Source organism: Punica granatum, chromosome 3, assembly GCF_007655135.1.
Source record: "Punica granatum isolate Tunisia-2019 chromosome 3, ASM765513v2, whole genome shotgun sequence".
NCBI classification, from domain to species: Eukaryota; Viridiplantae; Streptophyta; class Magnoliopsida; order Myrtales; family Lythraceae; genus Punica; species Punica granatum.
In genome coordinates, this window is record NC_045129.1 from 34,983,328 (window position 1) to 35,001,277 (window position 17,950).

A 17,950-nucleotide genomic window follows, 5' to 3' on the forward strand; every position below is an offset into this window, starting at 1 on the left:
AGCCGTCTCAAATTAATTAATTAATTAAGATTATATTATATTAGATTACTCAAGAAACATTCATGCTGCCACTTAACTGTTAACAGAATTAACCGAACTTCTCGATTACAAAAGAGTTCATGTGCCTAATGTAATAAGATAAGAATTCGAATCATTTATAAAGAGGTTCGAATAATTTCAAAACGGATGTTAAATTAGAAACATCTTGATTAAAAAACATACGACTCTGCATTACACTATCTTTTAATAATAGTTGATTAATTAATTAAGCAAAATTGGGAGAGAATGGGAAAAGGCGTTGACTCATTCGCAGCGTCAAACCAGACGTTATCACACTCTCTTTTTTTCACAATCTAGACTAATTTTAGAACTGATATCGAATATGAAACATCTTAATTATAAAGCGTATGACTTCACGTCACGCTCTCTTTTGAATAGTTAATTTAAATAATTAAAAAATTGGGAGAGAAGGAGAAAAGGCGTGGACTCATTAGCGGCGTCAAACCAGACGTTATCACACTCTCTTTCTTTCAAGCCTCTTCCACTTCTCTTCTTCCACTCCCCTCGTCTGTCTGCATTTAAACAGCTGGCGGAGCGAGAGCGAGAAGGGGGACGGACGGGCATCTGAATCGATCGGACTCGAAGGTCGCCGGAGGAGGAGAGAGAGAAGCGGCAATCGGAGAGAATGGGGAGGAAGAAGCTGGAGATGAAGCGAATCGAGGACAAGAGCAGCCGGCAGGTGACCTTCTCCAAGCGCCGGAGCGGCCTCATCAAGAAGGCGCGGGAGCTCTCCATCCTCTGCGACGTCGAGGTCGCCCTCCTCGTCTTCTCCAGCCGCGGCCGCCTCTACGAGTTCTGCAGCGGCAACAGGTACGCCGCTCCCTTACCCTCCGCCGCCGTATATCCAAAAATGGAAACACAATTAAATTTAACCTTTCTCATTTTTGGCCTCTTATCCGCTTTTAGGAACTCGTCCTTTTTCCTCCCCTTTCCTTTTATGGAACCAACCCACATTCAATCCCATCTAATTAGATTTTTAAACCTAAATTAAATCCTAAATTCTCAATCGCTAATTCTCCTTCTCCTCTTCCCCCCCTCCTACCTTCCCATGCCGCCATTAACCCCCCACCCCGAACTTTCTAGAAGATCAAAATCAATCTCTTGTCTCCTACTCCATGTGCTGCTCCCACCAATTGAACTCACCAACTCGAAATTAACTGCTCGGTTTCGCCATCAGGCCGCCCGTTCCGATCGTTTTCCGTTTGCGTCCGCGGCGCTTTCCAATTTTGGCTGTTCGCTTTCATGACTTGCACTGCATATGCTGCTGCTTCTAGACACTGTATGCATTTATTTTATATTTATATATGTGTGGGCGTGCGTGCGCGCTTTACTTACTCCACGTGATATCGTTGCTTACCTCTTCACGCGATCTTGCACTTGTGAATTTCCTGTTCAGCTCTTTGTTTATTCATTATGCTGTTTGCACTTTAGGGTTTTTTTTTTTTGTTGATTGATAAAGGGAAATGTTTCTAATTTGGGATTATTAGTTGGGGAGGGGGAGGGGAGGGGAGGGGAGGGGTCGGTGGCAATGGCATGGGTGGGAGATACTGATGGTTGAAAATGATTTCTTGACTTTGTCTGTGTTGATGGGCTCCGTCCTCAGCAGCAGTACAAATTTAATTAATTAATTAACAGTAAGGAATAAAAATATAAAATATAAAAAAAGATAGTGTGACATTTCTTTTATTTTGTGCTTTTCTTATTCCACTGTCACATGATGTGTATTTTGACAGTAGGAGCTTTGGTGAGTGAGGGCAAAGTCTTCCTTAGTGTCTTGACCTCCTTGGACCTTCGACTACCTCGTTCGGCTGTGGCGACACAGAGAAGAGAGCATCGTGCTAAAGAATGTGGGTCTTAGTAGTTTGAGGATCATTTTAATCGATGTCTTGTACCTACTCAGCGGTGGAAAAGGAACCATCTGTTCCTAGCTATTTCGTGCATATGTCCCTGCAATGGTATTGTAGGCCATCACTCCACTTACAGAACAAATTAATAGTGCCCAAAGAAACAACAATCGATGTGGTCCCATATTTTGGCTTTTGGCTTTTGGCTTTATTGAGAGTAGAACCATGGCCGCTCTCTTCTTGAAATTCTAGTGCCTTGGCCTCCTCAGGCGTCAATTGTTTGTCTTATAACATAAATATTGCTGAGTCCTCCTACATGATTTAACCCTAAAAAGTATCAAGAATCAATTTCATTCACTGCCATACATATTCACGTAGGCTATTAATTGAGAGAGTAATCTATCAAGATGATGGCCACTTTTAGTAGTTTAGTACACCAGGAGGAGGTCTACCCTTTCCCCACATATATGAATATGAAGCTAACTTTTAACCTAGTCTATCCATGGCCATTTTCCATCCGAGACATATTCCTATCCATTTTATGTCCCTTTGATTGTTGTGGACATGAGGGATTTTGTTGACAATATCTAGGTTGAAGGCAAACAATTGACTAATCATAGGTGCATATGCTATTCCTCTAGCATCAAAAACAACTTATGGTGTATATACCTGTTAGACCAACTCTTTTTTCATCTCCCAGTGAGATAATTGAGTCGAACCTATCAACCATTTTGAATTCTATTTACTCATTTGTATATAATATGAATCCTGGCATGCCACATTTTCATTCTATGTTAGCAATGTAGCCTCATTTTTTCAACAATTAAGATCCATATAAGTAAAGCCACAATTTTATGTTTTTGCCACCTCTCCAACACAAGTTTCCTAGTCCCGTCTTGATTATGCTTTTTTATTAACCTAAATGATGTCCTAATTCTTCTTGAATTGGACATCGCCATTGAAATCTTTGGCAAACTCAATCTTGTCCTGAAATTTCCTTAGGTACCCGCGCTAAAAACTACTGGCATTTTTTGTGTGTAGTCCATTCTTGCGTAAAGTCAAACTTTGCTAGTAAATTAGTCGTAGAAATCACTGAGCAAGGGTATTTGGTTGGATTAATTACTCTTATTACATAATTTTGGTAATATTCTTTATTTTGATAACGAGGGGAGTCAAGTAATGCCCATAGTCTACGTGAACCAACTAATGCCCATGGTCCAAGCGAGCACCCTGCAAGCCAACAGAACAAGTCAGTCTAACAACATAGGCTTTGCAAGGAGCCCAGTATTGAGTAATCTCTTGCGCGGCTTCAGAACAATACAAACTTGAGTCTTCACTAAAAAAGTCTCGCCTCTCCAGCATCAAGCCGACCCTATTGGTTAATTTTGATAATATAAGTTTTGAATTAATAAGACCGCCAATTTGAGAAAAAATTTCCTTCTATATTATTTATTTTCATATATAAATTCCCAGATTAATTGCTTTTATTTTTCCATCCTCTTCATCATGTATTCATATTTGTGCTCCCAATCATGGCCCTTCGAATTCCTTTATTCAGTTTATTCATAGTTGTGTTGGACAACAACTTAGTCAAATAAGTGCTTGAAACTTAAAAGTTAGTTAAAATGAAAAATGAATGGGAGGAAAACAAAAAAAAAAAAGAGACGAGGGTCTCATCTATTCAATCATTTAGTAGAAAACAACTTAATATGTAATAAAATTTGCCTGAATAAAATAAATCATTTTTTACTTATTGGTGCCACTGAACCCTCATGAAATATCTTTTCATCATTATCCTTCATCCCCTCTTCCCATACATTCCTTTCCTTATCTAACTTGTAGCAAATTCTTAACTAACTTTTGAGCATTTAGTTTATCAATCACCACCTTAGTGTGCTCAAATATCTTTCATGCGACATAAAAAGAGGTAACTTCCATATGTAGCACTTATCCTCCCTCCATATGTAGCCCACTCACTCATCATATGGGTGGTCCAAGTTCCTCTTTCATGAGGAACAATGATGAACTCCAAAACCTCCTTTCACGAGGAATGAAGCTTAAACACCTAGGAGGAGGGATTATTAGATAGAGGTCACCGATTACTAACACAATATATGTTTATCGAGTTTATCCTAATGGGTTGTTCTTCAAGCAATCATCTCTCCCACAGTGACTACATTCTCGACTAATGCTGCTGAAAACCCGATCCTATGAGGATAAATGAATCTTTATAGAAGATAATATTACATAGGAAACATGGAACGTTCAAAACTTGTATTAATATACCGTATAGATTAGTTGATAATTGATAGGTAATGTCATTAGTAGTGTTCCCCAAATTTATGAGAACTTTATTTTTTATTGTGTACAAGATCCTCTACAGATTTCAATAAAACTACTTTCCACATATAATGTGAGCTCCGCATTGTTATTTCTCCTCTTCATGCACTATCCTACTTCTCGTAACATAATAAATCCTATGTGGATTCAATTTGAAAGCTTTGAGAGAGATATAGTTGTGCCTTCCATCTAAGCCAACGATTGTTGTTTCACCCATTCGTTTCACACATTGATTTTAAAGTGCCATAAAAACCATCCCTCTTTCCATTTACACCCAAAAATAACCATGGAATAAACCACCTTGCTTGAAATATGGATATATCTCCTTTGATATAGCATCCTTCCGACAAATAAGACTGGCTTTTCTTGGATAAGTTACACTCATGGTATGTTCACCGGAATATCCTATCTTTGGATGGTAGTGATTACTTTGAATACACTACTTGGTGCCTTTCATCCGCCTTAGTCCAATTAATTCGAACTTCCAATGGAGGACAATGGCTGTGAAAGGATCAATGGCTCTCCTTGTTGTTTTCCTTTGCATAGGCTCGACAAAAGCCTCAATTATCAAAACTCAATCTCTCGATATCTCAAAATTTGATTCTCAACACCTGCATAAGTATTGCACAAAAATAAGGGTGAAAAGAAAGTCTCGAGGCATGCAGTTTGACCGAAGTTGACACATCCTATAGTTTCATAGGAGAAGACCGAAAGAGTTGTCCTTCAGTATTGAATCATAGAAAATACCTTCTCGTAGATACAATGAAGTAACTTCAAACATAGAAGTGGCTTTAAATTTGGATTGCAGGCCTAATATTTTTCATAACCTTGATGCTTGTCATAATTAGTGCTTATATTCTTTATCTGTGAATGCTAATTGAATTTTGGTAGGTTTCGTAAAGAAGTCTGCCGTATGTTGATATAATAGCGGGAAAGGTCCATATAACCTGATAAATGCTCAAAACCGTTACATTCTCTAGATCTCTCTCAATGGTAAAGTGTCTTTGCTTTTACGAAACAAAAATCGCAATCATGAAATTAACATGACTAATTCAATCTTCATTCTTATTTTCATTAGATGCATTTTTTGTACCTCTATCGCTTCTACAATTAAACATTATATTTTTTCCTCCAGAAATTCCACCAAGTTTGACAAATTCAAGAGTCAATGTAGACTTGGTGGAGATCTCATAAACTTGAAACTTAAAATCGTGACTTCAACCAACGCTTTACTGTGTATTTCTATTTTTAAAATAGTTAATATATTTTAACATAATTATCTCAAAAATAAGATCCTTAAACCCTTGAAAATACCACAAATGTATACCTTGTATTAACTTGTACCTCCAAATTTAACTGAAACAACAAAAGCCATTCGCCCAATTCAACAATCCATTTATCTTTAACTAAATAAAATGCAGAAAAATGAGAATTGCGAAAGACCAAATATCAAAGGATTGAATAAGAAAGATGAACAGGACACTGACAATTTGGTAAAGAAAAACACTTTGCTGTTCTAATCCTAGAATGTCAGAAATTTTTCATTTTTCAATGGAAAGATATTAGGAAAAAAAGACAGATCTTGGATTATGGTCCGGTTTAGGAATGGGTCAATCCTATTAAAATTCACTTTGAGAGACCAGATTGGGCTGACTCTATTCCATGATGTGAACTCGTAAATCTATGAATTTACAAGTTAATTTGAGAGTTCAACAACCATGTCTGCCACCAACCTGTTATCCTCATTTGAATCACAACTTTAATACCCTTCATCACCACGATACTCAAAGTCCATTGTATTTTATACATTAATTTTTCGTACCATATATTCACTAATACCCTGGTGACAATCTTTGTTCTCATAAAGAACGCCCATAGTCAATTACAGTCTAAATGTTATGATGATTTTTGAGTTTTTGAGCCTTTCTTAAATGGAATAATAATTAGTAACGTGTACCATCTTCCATTTGCAATAAGCTATGGGTGGGTCATTTGTTAATCATTATAGGATGCATACTTTGCCATTGATTGGTATTAATCCATTTACTCAGTCTATTGATAGACTCTGAACTACAGATGTAGTTATACTCTTTCATGCCCTCTCTATTGTGGTTTGGTGGAGTAAGTGATGGTGCATGCTAGTACATCAAAGTGTCAAGGTCGTTGCATATTTTGTATCCAAATAATTGAATTTCTAAAATGTATATGTAGTGATTTATGTAAAGTGGTTTTGACGCATACAATTGGCTATTTTTTTAGTTACAAGGGGGATTATGAGCCTAATCTATTAAAATAGAAATCATAATATAGCTAACAAAGGGGTTTAAATGAATATTAAATCTAAAATCTCTTAGTTACTAGGCGAAAGCATACGTTACTGCGCTGCAACTGATTATTTTAATATCACCATATGTTTGCAAGAATTAAAAATTGTCATTGACATAGTTTTCCTTTCATAACTACTGAATGACAAACATTTGTCTAATAGTTGAGCTCTTGACCAACATCCTAACAGAGATTTCAGCCAATGGACTGAGGACACCTCGAAGTCTTATCAATAAACACCTATAAATAAATAAACATAAAATTATTACTAATTTTTCCCAGTAATCCACCACACTTACCAAACACAACAAATTCATATTTCTTCCTTTATTCCTAGGAAGATGATTCCATATTTAAAAAAATTATCCTTGCAATCTTAAAATTCTAGTTATCTAGCAATACTTGAACCAAATGGCCCCTTAACCCTTTTGTTTGGATTTCAAATGGAAAGGGAGGAAAGGGAAAAGAAGGGGACTGGAGGTAAGGTAAGGGGAGAGAAATGAAGGGATCTAGTTTTCTTGTTTGGTTACATTAATAAAGGAGGGAAACGAAGGGAAGGAAAAGTCACTTAAAATCAATTGACTATTATGTCCGTTCTTCATATCGATTCTTGTAAGTTACTCGAGGGTATAATAGTCTTTTCAAGTTTTAATATTTTAACTGTTCCTTACCCTCCAAATCCCCCAATTTGAGGAAATGAAAATTTCGAGAGTTGAAGGGAAATGAAACGAAAATGAATCCATCTATTTCCCTTCCCTTCCTTACGATTTACAATGCTAAACAAAAGATTTATAATCCTTAAACCCCCCCCCCCCCCTCCATTTTTATCTCATCCAAACAAAGTGTAAGTGAAGTAATAAGATAATGCTTTTCTTTTATCTTAATTATATATTAATTAAATCTCGATTGCTTAATTAACTTTTTTTCATTTATAAAGAAGGTCCAAGACCTAATATAATGAAAGATAAATCTTAAATAACTAATAAAGGGACATGGATAGTTCCACTAGGTATCGAACCTACGACCTCTAGATCAACAAGCGATGGCATACGCCACTATGCTATACCCTTTTTGACTTTATTATTCAATCTTCTCTTTAAACGCAGCTTTTAAAATATGCTTGAGAATTAAGATTACTTAGAGTTCCACCTTTCATCTCACGCACCCATCCTCGTGAAATCTATAGAAAAATAAATAAGACCTTTCCTCATTTGAAATAATATAAAGTATAAACCAATATGCACTTCACTGGTTATCCTAATCTCATATCAATACCGAAGCATTATGTCTATATATATATATATTCCCTTAAGAAAAATTGTATATCTTAGTTTGACTTTGAACAATGCTATTTAAATTTAAAACCCTCTCTAGTAGGTTTAGTACAAATCATCTTCCTACATTACTATTACGTCGTTAATCACCCTGTATCATTCTCTTTATCCCTCCATTTGTTTAGAGGAAGTAACAAATGCTTTTTTTTCTCATTCAATCCATTTGTTTAGAGGAAGCAACAAATGCTTTTTTTCTCATCCAAGATTAAAAGGATATATTCGCAAATGTTATTTTTAGTTTATGCCTTATATAATAGTTGGAAGTTTTTGTCTTAAATCCTGTACAGCCATTAATTGATTAATCAAGGATGCCTCTTCCAATTTTGCCCAAAGGATGGTTTACCCATTAATATGTCAATAATCAAGGCGCATGTGCAATTTCAGGTCTATGGGTTTGAATAAACATGAGTTTGAGTTATCTATAAGACTCCTAAACCATTTCTCACATCCTGAGACATTCATTTTATCTCAAGTGACATTAAAGGTGATGTCAATATACAAACCACTAAGGTGGTCCAAATTTTACTTGCCTCTTTGTTAAGGTACTACTCATGTATAACGGGTCTTGGCTTGGCCAAGAACTAGAATCTCTGTTTTGCTTCCCGTCAATTGACCTATCCGTTGTACTTATTCACCTGTTACCAACGCAAGCAGTGAATTGTTGCTGCCTTTGGAGAGCCCCCTTAAGACTCGTTAAGACCACCTTAGAGATGCGGACTTGTATTGAAACTTAAAAGATCAATCTCAACGTAATTGCGATGTAATTATTCGGGAAGAGGTTTATAAGAAATGGATTGTTCTAACAACTATCTAATTTCTTATTTGTCTCTTTCTAACCATGAAGACCTTACAAAAAATGGTTTTATCAACTTGAAGGAGCCGGCTTGTTCAGTAGAGCCCAAGAAAAAAAGATGAGCTTGAATTAGCTCAACTTTAATTAAAAAAGCTCTAACATTAGTCTGGATTTCAAAGCAGCTTAAAAACTAATGTTCTTGTTGCTAGCCTCTATTCCTTGTTTAATTATAAAATTCTAAACTGGAACTCCCTATTTTACTATCGAGTTGACAACCCAAACTTCTTCTAATAATATTAATAACTAGAGTTACATAGTTTCTAATAAAATTTTCATGTAAGTCAATTAGTATGTTTGCTATATAAGAAGGCAAGAGACCGCAAGGGACATATGTCATTTGTTTGATCATAAGGGGATATAGAGGGAACATTGTAACTTTTGAAAATAAGAAAGAATATACTAGGATAATACATTAACGAAAGAATATATACATTCCATGGATTTAAATTATATAACGCACAGGTCAAGAAAATCAGAAAAGCCATCAATCAACTTCTTATCAACATCAGTTACCCTTCCATTGTCATGGAAACAAGTTGTATGGCAATAAGTTACTTGTAATTGAAGAATCTAATCTTGATAAAACTAATCAAGCCACTTAACTAATTATGGCTAAACTAGATTATATAGTGGTACTGATATAAGAAAATAATTCAGTATATGCCTAAACCGTTTAAACATTGGCACTACCCTAGTCAATGTGCCTTAAGACCTCATTCTTGTGTAATTCTAAACCTAAGCATCAACACGTGACCATGAAGGAGTTGTAAGATTTGATTTGTTTTTTTTCAAAAATAACACCACGCATAATTGTCACCATTTACAAAGCATGTGCATCTTAATAGAGGCTTCTACCCTGCCAAAAGCAAAAAGCCACAATTGATCAATACTTTAAATGTTAACTAGCTGAGATAATATATTTTAGGACAGACATTATCATAGACCATATAGCTTTGGGGCCAATGCCTACTTGAAAATATTTGGAGTCTATATGCACTAAAATTTATGGGAGATCATATATCGTAGGACGGACATTACCAAAAGACCATATAGCTTTGGGGCCAATGCCTACTTGAAAATATTTGGAGTCTATATGCACTAAAATTTATGGGAGCTTGATGGATCCCCTAGAGGTGGTAGAAGGTAGATAGCAAGCAAAATAAGGACAATTGGAAGAAATAGGATCATTAGCGATCCAGAAGAATCAAAGAAAAGGATGGTAAAGGTGAAATATTTAGAATGGATGAAAACTTCGAAGTTGAAGTCTAGAAAAAAGAGCGAATATATTAATCATGAAATTAGATTATCGCCCTATTAGATAAGAAGCCATGCTTTCTTCTAATCTCGCCTTCAACAAGAGTCGATACTTTGTTATCTCCGTTTCATGGTTTCAGAGTAGAGGTATTGGTTTTGAATCATGCCACCTCTTAACTTATATTCTATTAGTTTCTGTTCTGTGTTATATCTTTTTTGTCTATGCATGCCAAGCTGATAACCTATCCATAAGAGGGTGAATTTAAATAGTTGTTGACTTACGTAATCGGTGTACTATCTTCAGTGTTTGAGCTACTAGGAAAAATGTTGCAAGGATCTGAGCCACCAAACTCCCACTAGTTCAGCTTCTTAAGCTTTCATAATTAATAGTTTTCACTTTAAAATAAAATACAAAGTCTTTTATATTATACCATTTTCAGCATGTGCCATCTATATATGGTGGCTCGGGGAAGATTTTTCACATTTGTTTGCTGAGTAAATGTTCAATTCAGTTTAAATGCATGTATTTTCCTAAATAAAATCCTCACTCTGTCTACGTAATTAATGTTATTTTTCGGATATATAATCGGTATTCTGATCCTTATGCAAAACATATTATAAATGATGTTGATATTTATCTGTCTTCTTTGAGCTTTATCTTGAATTGATCATGAGAATATCTCCAACATTTCAGCAGAACTTTCTCTCCGCAAAGCTTGTTATTATTGGTACTTGCAAGATATGATCTTAAGAAATGGTGGAGGAGCTCAAATTACTTGTGCCAAACTGGTGCTTCACAGGTAAAAAGTTTTTGACAGGAAGTGAACAGGTCACGCCCAAGTTGACGAAGAGAAATATTTACAGTATCAGGAAAGGCACGGGGTTGGCACAAGCTTTCCGTTCTGATCTGAGAAAAATATTTGTGCTTGTTTTTTCCTCACTTATTCTGCTGGTTTGTACTGAGGATCCAACTAATGGTAAAACGGGTGACCATCTTGTTTATCACAAGTTTATATATATATATATATACCTCAGATGAAGTTTTAGCCCTTTTCCTCCCTGCTTAAGTGTGAAAAGATTTAATTATATCAGAAGCATCTACAACATATGGTCTATAAAATGGAGATTATATAATTCTACCTAATCCATATAAGAGCATGAACATATCACAGGCTTTTGGTTAATGGTTCGGACGATTTGGGTGGTATAGGAAAAGGGAAAGAATTTTACTTTCAGCGGGCTGATCTTCGATGGTTAGGAGTAAGGAAAATTACCTACTTATTCTATAATTTATATAAGCAGTAGTAACAATCGCTGCTTGCTTTTTGCTAGAGCAACATTCTAAAACTATGAAAGGCCCTAGACCTAGAAATTAGGTAGACCATCTGTTTCAAAGTGCTATAGAACCATCATATAACTACAAAGGTTCAATAAGCACCATAAATAAATTAGGTATATCCTTCTTAGAGTCTCTTGGGGAGCCTACCTAGAACGATTGCCTGCATTCTAAATGAGATTCCGCATCATTATGCATCTTACATGATTCATCATTGGATCACAACGTTGGATTGTCCAATGATACTCGACTAAGGCAGTTGAAAGAAAGCAGCTATTCGAGTAATTAGCATGGTAAAACAAACAATTCTAGTTTTAAGCCAAGCTCGCATATGCATATGCATGATCATTTGGCATAATTTTTTATGTCCTCAAACTATTCTTACATGTGAGTAGTGTGAAGATAGAATGATATGCTTTACCTACAAGCTTATATTTTTAGATGTGTTTACAAGTTTTTTTTAAGCGTTAAGCACTTTTCAGTGGATTTCGTTTTAGAACCTAGTATATATTAGAGTTTTGTTACATGTAGTCTTGGTTGATTTTGCGTTTTTAGTTAGAACTATGATGTTGGCTGTGTCATTGCAATTGTAAACTTGGTCAAGGAAGAGTTAATATGTTCTAAGCAAAAACCTGATGCTTTCATGCGTTTTCAATATGATGGTGTTCTAGATCTTTAAAGCCCCAAAGATGAACTTAATGACGTACTAACTAATTCTAAGACATTAGATGCCCCAGGTGAATAGCCTTTTTTTTGTAAGAGCCAGTCATGCTTGCTATGGCTCGTCCATATGCAAAGTTGATATTTAATGATCTTGATGATATAGTATTGTATAATTTTAGCTTGTAGGGGGCATTAGAATGGAGTCTTGTAATGCCTCGTAGTGATATTACACAACCTTCTCTTTCATCGCATGAACCCCAATCCCCAACAACTAAACCAACCCCTCACCTCTAGCCCATTATCCTTGTTAGTTTTTGAGAAACACATGCACTAAAATATGTTAGTTCCCTCACCCTCTGTTTAGATCGAGGGAAAGGGAGGGAACGGGATGGAAAGTCGTATGGGAACTTTTTCCATCACATATAACTCTCTCTTGCCATCACTCCCTTTCCCTTTGTTGCCTCCCCATCCAAACAAAGCACTAACTAATGTTTGAGACGACTTTATCAATGATTCTAGCTAGAAAGCGCCAAGGTGGACCTCTCAAGATACAATGCTCATGATAAAAAGCGTAGGTACCAAGTTATATATTCTTCCTTGATATCAAGAATCATGCATAGCCTGCGGAACCAAAAGGAGGGAAAATATTTATTTTTCTTCATATATAGTTAGTTTTGCATGTTGGTCTTTTTGCAATCACATCTAAGCTCCCAATTGGTCCCCAAAGAAAGATGCACAAGCACAACCAGGTTGCCTTGAAATTGCTCATCTACCGTCTTTACTTTGATATGCCTTGCTAATTTGTACTTATCGGTGCCTACCATTTTGATTATATTTGTTTCGTCCATTTACTTGTTTAAGAAAGTTAAAGATGTTGAACCATCACTTACTACAACCTCTAAGCAGTCTTCTTGTGTGAGATTGAGTTTGTATTCGGAGACTCTGCTTGATGAGATAATGTTAAATACATCCTCATTACGACTCGCAAGAATACCTGAATTCCTGGGACTAGGCTTTTAAGGAGCATCCTGACTCGGCATCATTTGTGTGCATCTTTTTGGATGGAGATTCCTATCCTTCTTAAATAGCAAGATATCACATATGCTATATCTTGCAATGGCATGGGCCATCCATCTATACTTTGACCATCCTGCAATTGTTCATGATTCAAGATCTGATTATAAATTAAAAGTTTACATGCTTTTGAGGTGTTGTGTTTCGCTCGTATACACTGTTTTTGCGGTTACAATTTGGGACTACTGTTTTCATTGTTACGATTTGAGATGTTACACGCTTTTCTGTTGTGTGTTCCACTCACTCACATTTCACTGTTATACCTCATATTTGCAAACACCAAGTTCCATTATGTTGGCCTGTTGTAGTAAAATGTGGTGTGCTATTACTTTGGACGTGATGCCTCCTTTGGACTGAACTTCTTATGTCAACTTCTTCTTATGGTACAGCTTGACCAGTATTCTTGAACGCTACCAGAATTACTCGGAGGAAGAGGAGTTGAAAGCTGCTGATGCTCAGGTCAGCTACTACATTAAGCTGATTACCTTCATTTCGAACAGGTTTTCTCATTATATTGTTGAGGGACTTGCACAGTTGCACCCACTTTATGTGTTTGTTCCTGTTCTTGCTTCAGGTGGGTTTATTACTATAATATGTTCCCCCTTGGTTTTGCTGGAACTGCTTGTTTCCTCCTGGTCTTGCTTCAGGGTGGCTTTATACTGAAAGAAAAGTTTCAGCTAGTTTGTTATTTTAGATTATCTCGGTGTCGGTTATCTGCATGGTGGTACTAGGAATCTGGTTGTCTTGGTGTTGGTTATCTGCATGGTTCTACGAGGAATCTATTTTGAGTAGAACCACAATGAATGAGATATCTAGCTGATTTTTCATATGCATCTGATTGGGAAATTGTGTTCTGGTCGTTGGAAGTGATTGTTGTGTATATGGCTTTGCGAAAGGATGATTGTCATGCTTCACGACTGCTGAAAATGTTTAGGATGGAAGCATTGCCTCCCTGTCAGCAGAGGATTTGGTTTAATGAGGATGTGGGGAAGAGATTGGATCATGTGATTTGGCATTTTGGAACAGCTTATCTGATTGGTTTTCACTGCTCAAGCAAGACTCTGCTTTTTACTTCTTAAATACTTTGTCATATTTGCTACATACATAGGTTGGGTTTGGTCTGTGTCAATGGAATGGAATGGACATCCCATCCTTCTGCTCCGTTTCTTTATTTTGGTGTCACTCTTCTAAGTTAAAACGGGCATTCCATGATAACATTTTTTCTTCAACTTGTTGGGATATTCCTTCAGAATAGTAAGGTGATGCTCATACCACCATTTTAACTAGTTTTTAGAGAAGTATCATATATTTTCTTTTAAGTAGAATTGAGTTTTGATTTTAATTGGTTTGTAATGATTATGTTGTTGAATTATGAAAAAAAAGTGTGAAATAGTACTGAATAGTTGAGAGAAAGTAATGATTGTGTTGTTGAATTCTGTGGAAAAAGTGATGAATAGTTAAGAGGATTTAGTATTAAAAATTGAATTGAATGGTTAAAAAAATTGAAGAAAATGGGAAAAGTAATAATTGTGTTTTTAATTTTTGTTATGCAGTGAGTAGAGTTAAAGTTAGAGTTAAAAAATTTTAAAAACATAACTAAGAAACCAAACAGAGATACACAGACATATATATAGAATGATATTATGGTAAGTCAGTTCAATGTATTGCTTATACTCCTTAGTAGTTTGAAGTTCAATAGAAAAGGAGAAAACACCTTTTTCCTTTCGCTCAATAGCATTACATTTTATTCCATAAAAGAGATTTCATTCCATTCCATTCCGGCTTATCAAACATGACCAAGGTGGTTTTGAACTAAGTTAACGGTAACCAGGCTTTTGATGACATGGCATGGGATGTTTTTTTAACTTAGTTTGTGTGATATTTTGATGGCATGGCCTGAGATGTTTTTTAACTTAGTTTGTGTGATATTTTGATGGCATGGCCTGAGATGTCTTTTATGTACTTTTCAGTATTTAAATTTTGTGGCCCTAAAACTATTCTCCACGGTAACTGCATATAGAATGAAGAATAGAATTTTTCTGAAGTTGAAGTTTCTTCTACATAGGGCTGTTCATCTGAAAATGGAGGCAGATCGCATACAGAGCTGCTGCAGCTAGTTCAGAGGCAACTTCATCAGCTCTGCCCTTCACTTCCTTCTGCAGATCATGAATATCGCCTCCTCACAGTTCTAGAAACTTTCTGGTTGCAGACTCATTGAAGAGCCAGATGCTGAGACCTTCAGCTTGGAGGATCTCATGGAACTCGAGAAGGATTTCAGTGCTGCTCTAGCCCGGACTAGAAGCAGAAAGGTACAATTTGAAATGCACCTTTTGCCCTTGACCAGCTCCAAGCTTCAATGAACTTTTCCAGCACAATGTAGATGCTGCATCTTGACTCTTTGCAGATCCATTTACAACATGTACTCTTACCATTACTGACAAAAGAACTGCATGCCATTCTGGGCAACGCAGCAGCAATGAATCGTACAAGTTCTCTTGCTGTTTTTATTCAATTTTACTGGACGTATCTTGTACCCATCTCCAACTCAAAAAGCTTGAGCTGTTAGGTGGTGGAACCCAAGCCGTAAATATATCCAATATCTTCCTTTCTTCTGTCCAGTGTGGAATTGCACTTTGACACTCAACACACGCCATCACGTGGCAACGTGTAGTTTAGACTCTTTGTTTGCACGTGTCACGTGCCTGTGGTCACCTACCCTCGAACCTAACTATCATTGGATGGATGGACAAACTAATATTTTTGGGTGAAACGGCATTGATGAAGGCAAGAGTTTGAAGTTCAGACCCATAAAGCATGTGCAGCTTAATAGACTTCCTACTGCCTCGGTCACACTTATTCCATGCTTTCTGCTTTTCACCAAGAGGACGGTACTGGAGAGGATAAGAGGGGAAAACATTCCACCTTCTTTGATTGATTTTGTGGATTTGTCCATCCATCTCATCTTTTGAACTTCGTTGATCACTTAAGCTTGCAGCAAAAGACAAATGTCCTTTGCGGTTTCTCCGATAGCATGCTTAAAAATGGGCAAAAATGCTCTGATTCACTTGCATACGAGGCCTTTTGCTACTTTGGAAACTTCACTTATCATGCCTGTTCATTCTGCAGACACAGCTGATGATGGAAGCTATGATAAGCCTTCAAGAGCAGGTATGCGAGTTCCGCTCTTATCTCAACTCGATTGTAAATCTAAGGGTAAAGTGCTCTCTTCTAGATTTACCTTAGCATATCAATCTACCCAAAACAGAATGCAGAATCTAAACCCGTTACTACTTGGTCATATTATTCTCATACAAGAAAGAAAGAATCTGCTGCTTAGACGTGCACACAGTCCCCTTTCCACTGCGTGTCTACACTAGTCAGCATTTCCTCTTGATATTGAAAATCAGAGGATGCCATTCTGCCAAGGGAGATTAATCCATCTCTGATTGAAAGATTAATGCACATTTTCTCCGTTGAGAAGAGCTCGGGGTTGAGGTTTATGTAACATTGTCTCTGAGATCTGCTTCCTTGTAATCCCGGGGTATAAGTCGCTTATAGCAACCCTAGCAAGGTTTTAGCCTAGTCAGAAGTTCCAACTATGTTAAGTTTATTACGCTTCAGATACTCAGCTCTACTACATTCCAGTAGGCTCGGGTGTTCCGTGTTTATGTCGATTCCGAATATGAAACATCCAACGATATAAGATAACATAGTATTGCCTAATTATCATAGTTGAAGCAACAGAACGCGAAAAGACATGGGACTGCTGTAACAGCAAGTGCATATACATGTATGTATGTTAAGGGCATATTTTCGCTATAGTTTAGCTGAGAAGATACGGGAATGCAGCAAAATACGAAGGGGAAACAGTGTTACCAGAAAGCCCGAAATGTTGAAAAACCGGTGTAGCCGCACCCGCACTGCCCAAAGAGTTGGTGCAGATAGATGTAAAACTGCATCTGCATCCAAGCATTTTGGTTATTGTATGTGTGTGTGTGTGTGTGTGTGTGTATAACTATTAATCTTCGATTCTCTTTTCATTTTGTGTAACAGGAGAGGCTGCTGAGAGAAGAGAAGGAGCTCCTCGAGCGAGAGGTAATAAATATGTAAATGTATGATCTCCTTCTTCAAAGTTATACCGATAGCTTTCGGGAAGTGAAAGTTACCTACTGCTGGTGAATCTAAAAACAGGTGGCAGCCTTGATGGCGGAAGACGGTGCAGAAGAAGAGGCTGGCCCTTCCAGGGATCCACCAGTTACCCTTGACTTGCTCCGGTGAATTGGTGGTTCCTCATCGGTCTGTATAAGAACGAAAACCAATCGGCTTGATGGATGACAGTATACCAAGCCAGGCTCTTCGTCTGTATGATTAATTTTCTGTGTTGCTGAATTAGTTTCGACAGACCAGAGAGAGTCTCCGGTTTCCCTTCCTAATGTAAAACCGATCCCCTCCTCCACGCTTTGTTGCGCGTAATAAAAGTAGTGACCCAGTTGTATTTGATTCTGCACTGCATTCGCATCAACTGGGTGGTTGCTACTTGCTCTCTCTATACACACACACACACACACACACACAAACACAGACACTTTACAAATAAAAATATAAGTCGACAAAGACATGTTGTTATCTTTTTTCTTTTTTTCTTTTTTTAAGGTAATCTATCTATCTCTAGAGAGATAAAGAGAGCTTCAATCGTGAGCTAACCAACTTTGCTGCTGCGAAGGATATAGGGAAGTGAAGGCTCCGCTGATTGTGAAAACTCCGATGATTCGTAGGACCTAAGTGTACTTCATATGTCGATCGAACAGCAGTACGAAAACGGACAGAAGGGTCGTCGAAGTAGTAGAAGAAAAATACTTGCGTGTTA

At 36.9% G+C, this 17,950-nt stretch overlaps 1 protein-coding gene and 1 long non-coding RNA gene across 3 annotated transcripts; one reads left to right on the forward strand and one right to left on the reverse strand.

Moving 5' to 3' along the window:
* Positions 1-494: 494 nt before the first annotated feature.
* Positions 495-17,586, forward strand: LOC116199707 (MADS-box protein FLOWERING LOCUS C-like). Of its 2 annotated transcripts, XM_031530170.1 has the most exons (8): positions 923-1,339; positions 10,705-10,810; positions 13,473-13,542; positions 15,149-15,207; positions 15,293-15,392; positions 16,210-16,251; positions 17,137-17,178; positions 17,275-17,549. In XM_031530170.1, the coding sequence occupies exons 1-8, from the start codon at positions 1,303-1,305 to the stop codon at positions 17,359-17,361; spliced, it is 543 nt and encodes a 180-aa protein (XP_031386030.1). In that variant the 5' UTR covers positions 923-1,302; the 3' UTR covers positions 17,362-17,549. The 2 variants fall into 2 exon arrangements, with proteins under 2 accessions (XP_031386029.1, XP_031386030.1); XM_031530169.1 differs by lacking the exons at positions 923-1,339; positions 10,705-10,810 and adding an exon at positions 495-870 and having other exon boundaries at positions 17,275-17,586.
* On the reverse strand, positions 4,230-17,639 carry LOC116199709. The gene is made up of 3 exons (XR_004155593.1): positions 17,250-17,639; positions 16,960-17,042; positions 4,230-4,855 (listed from the first exon to the last, which is right to left on the reverse strand). It is a non-coding gene; the product is annotated as an uncharacterized LOC116199709 (long non-coding RNA).
* Positions 17,640-17,950: the final 311 nt, after the last annotated feature.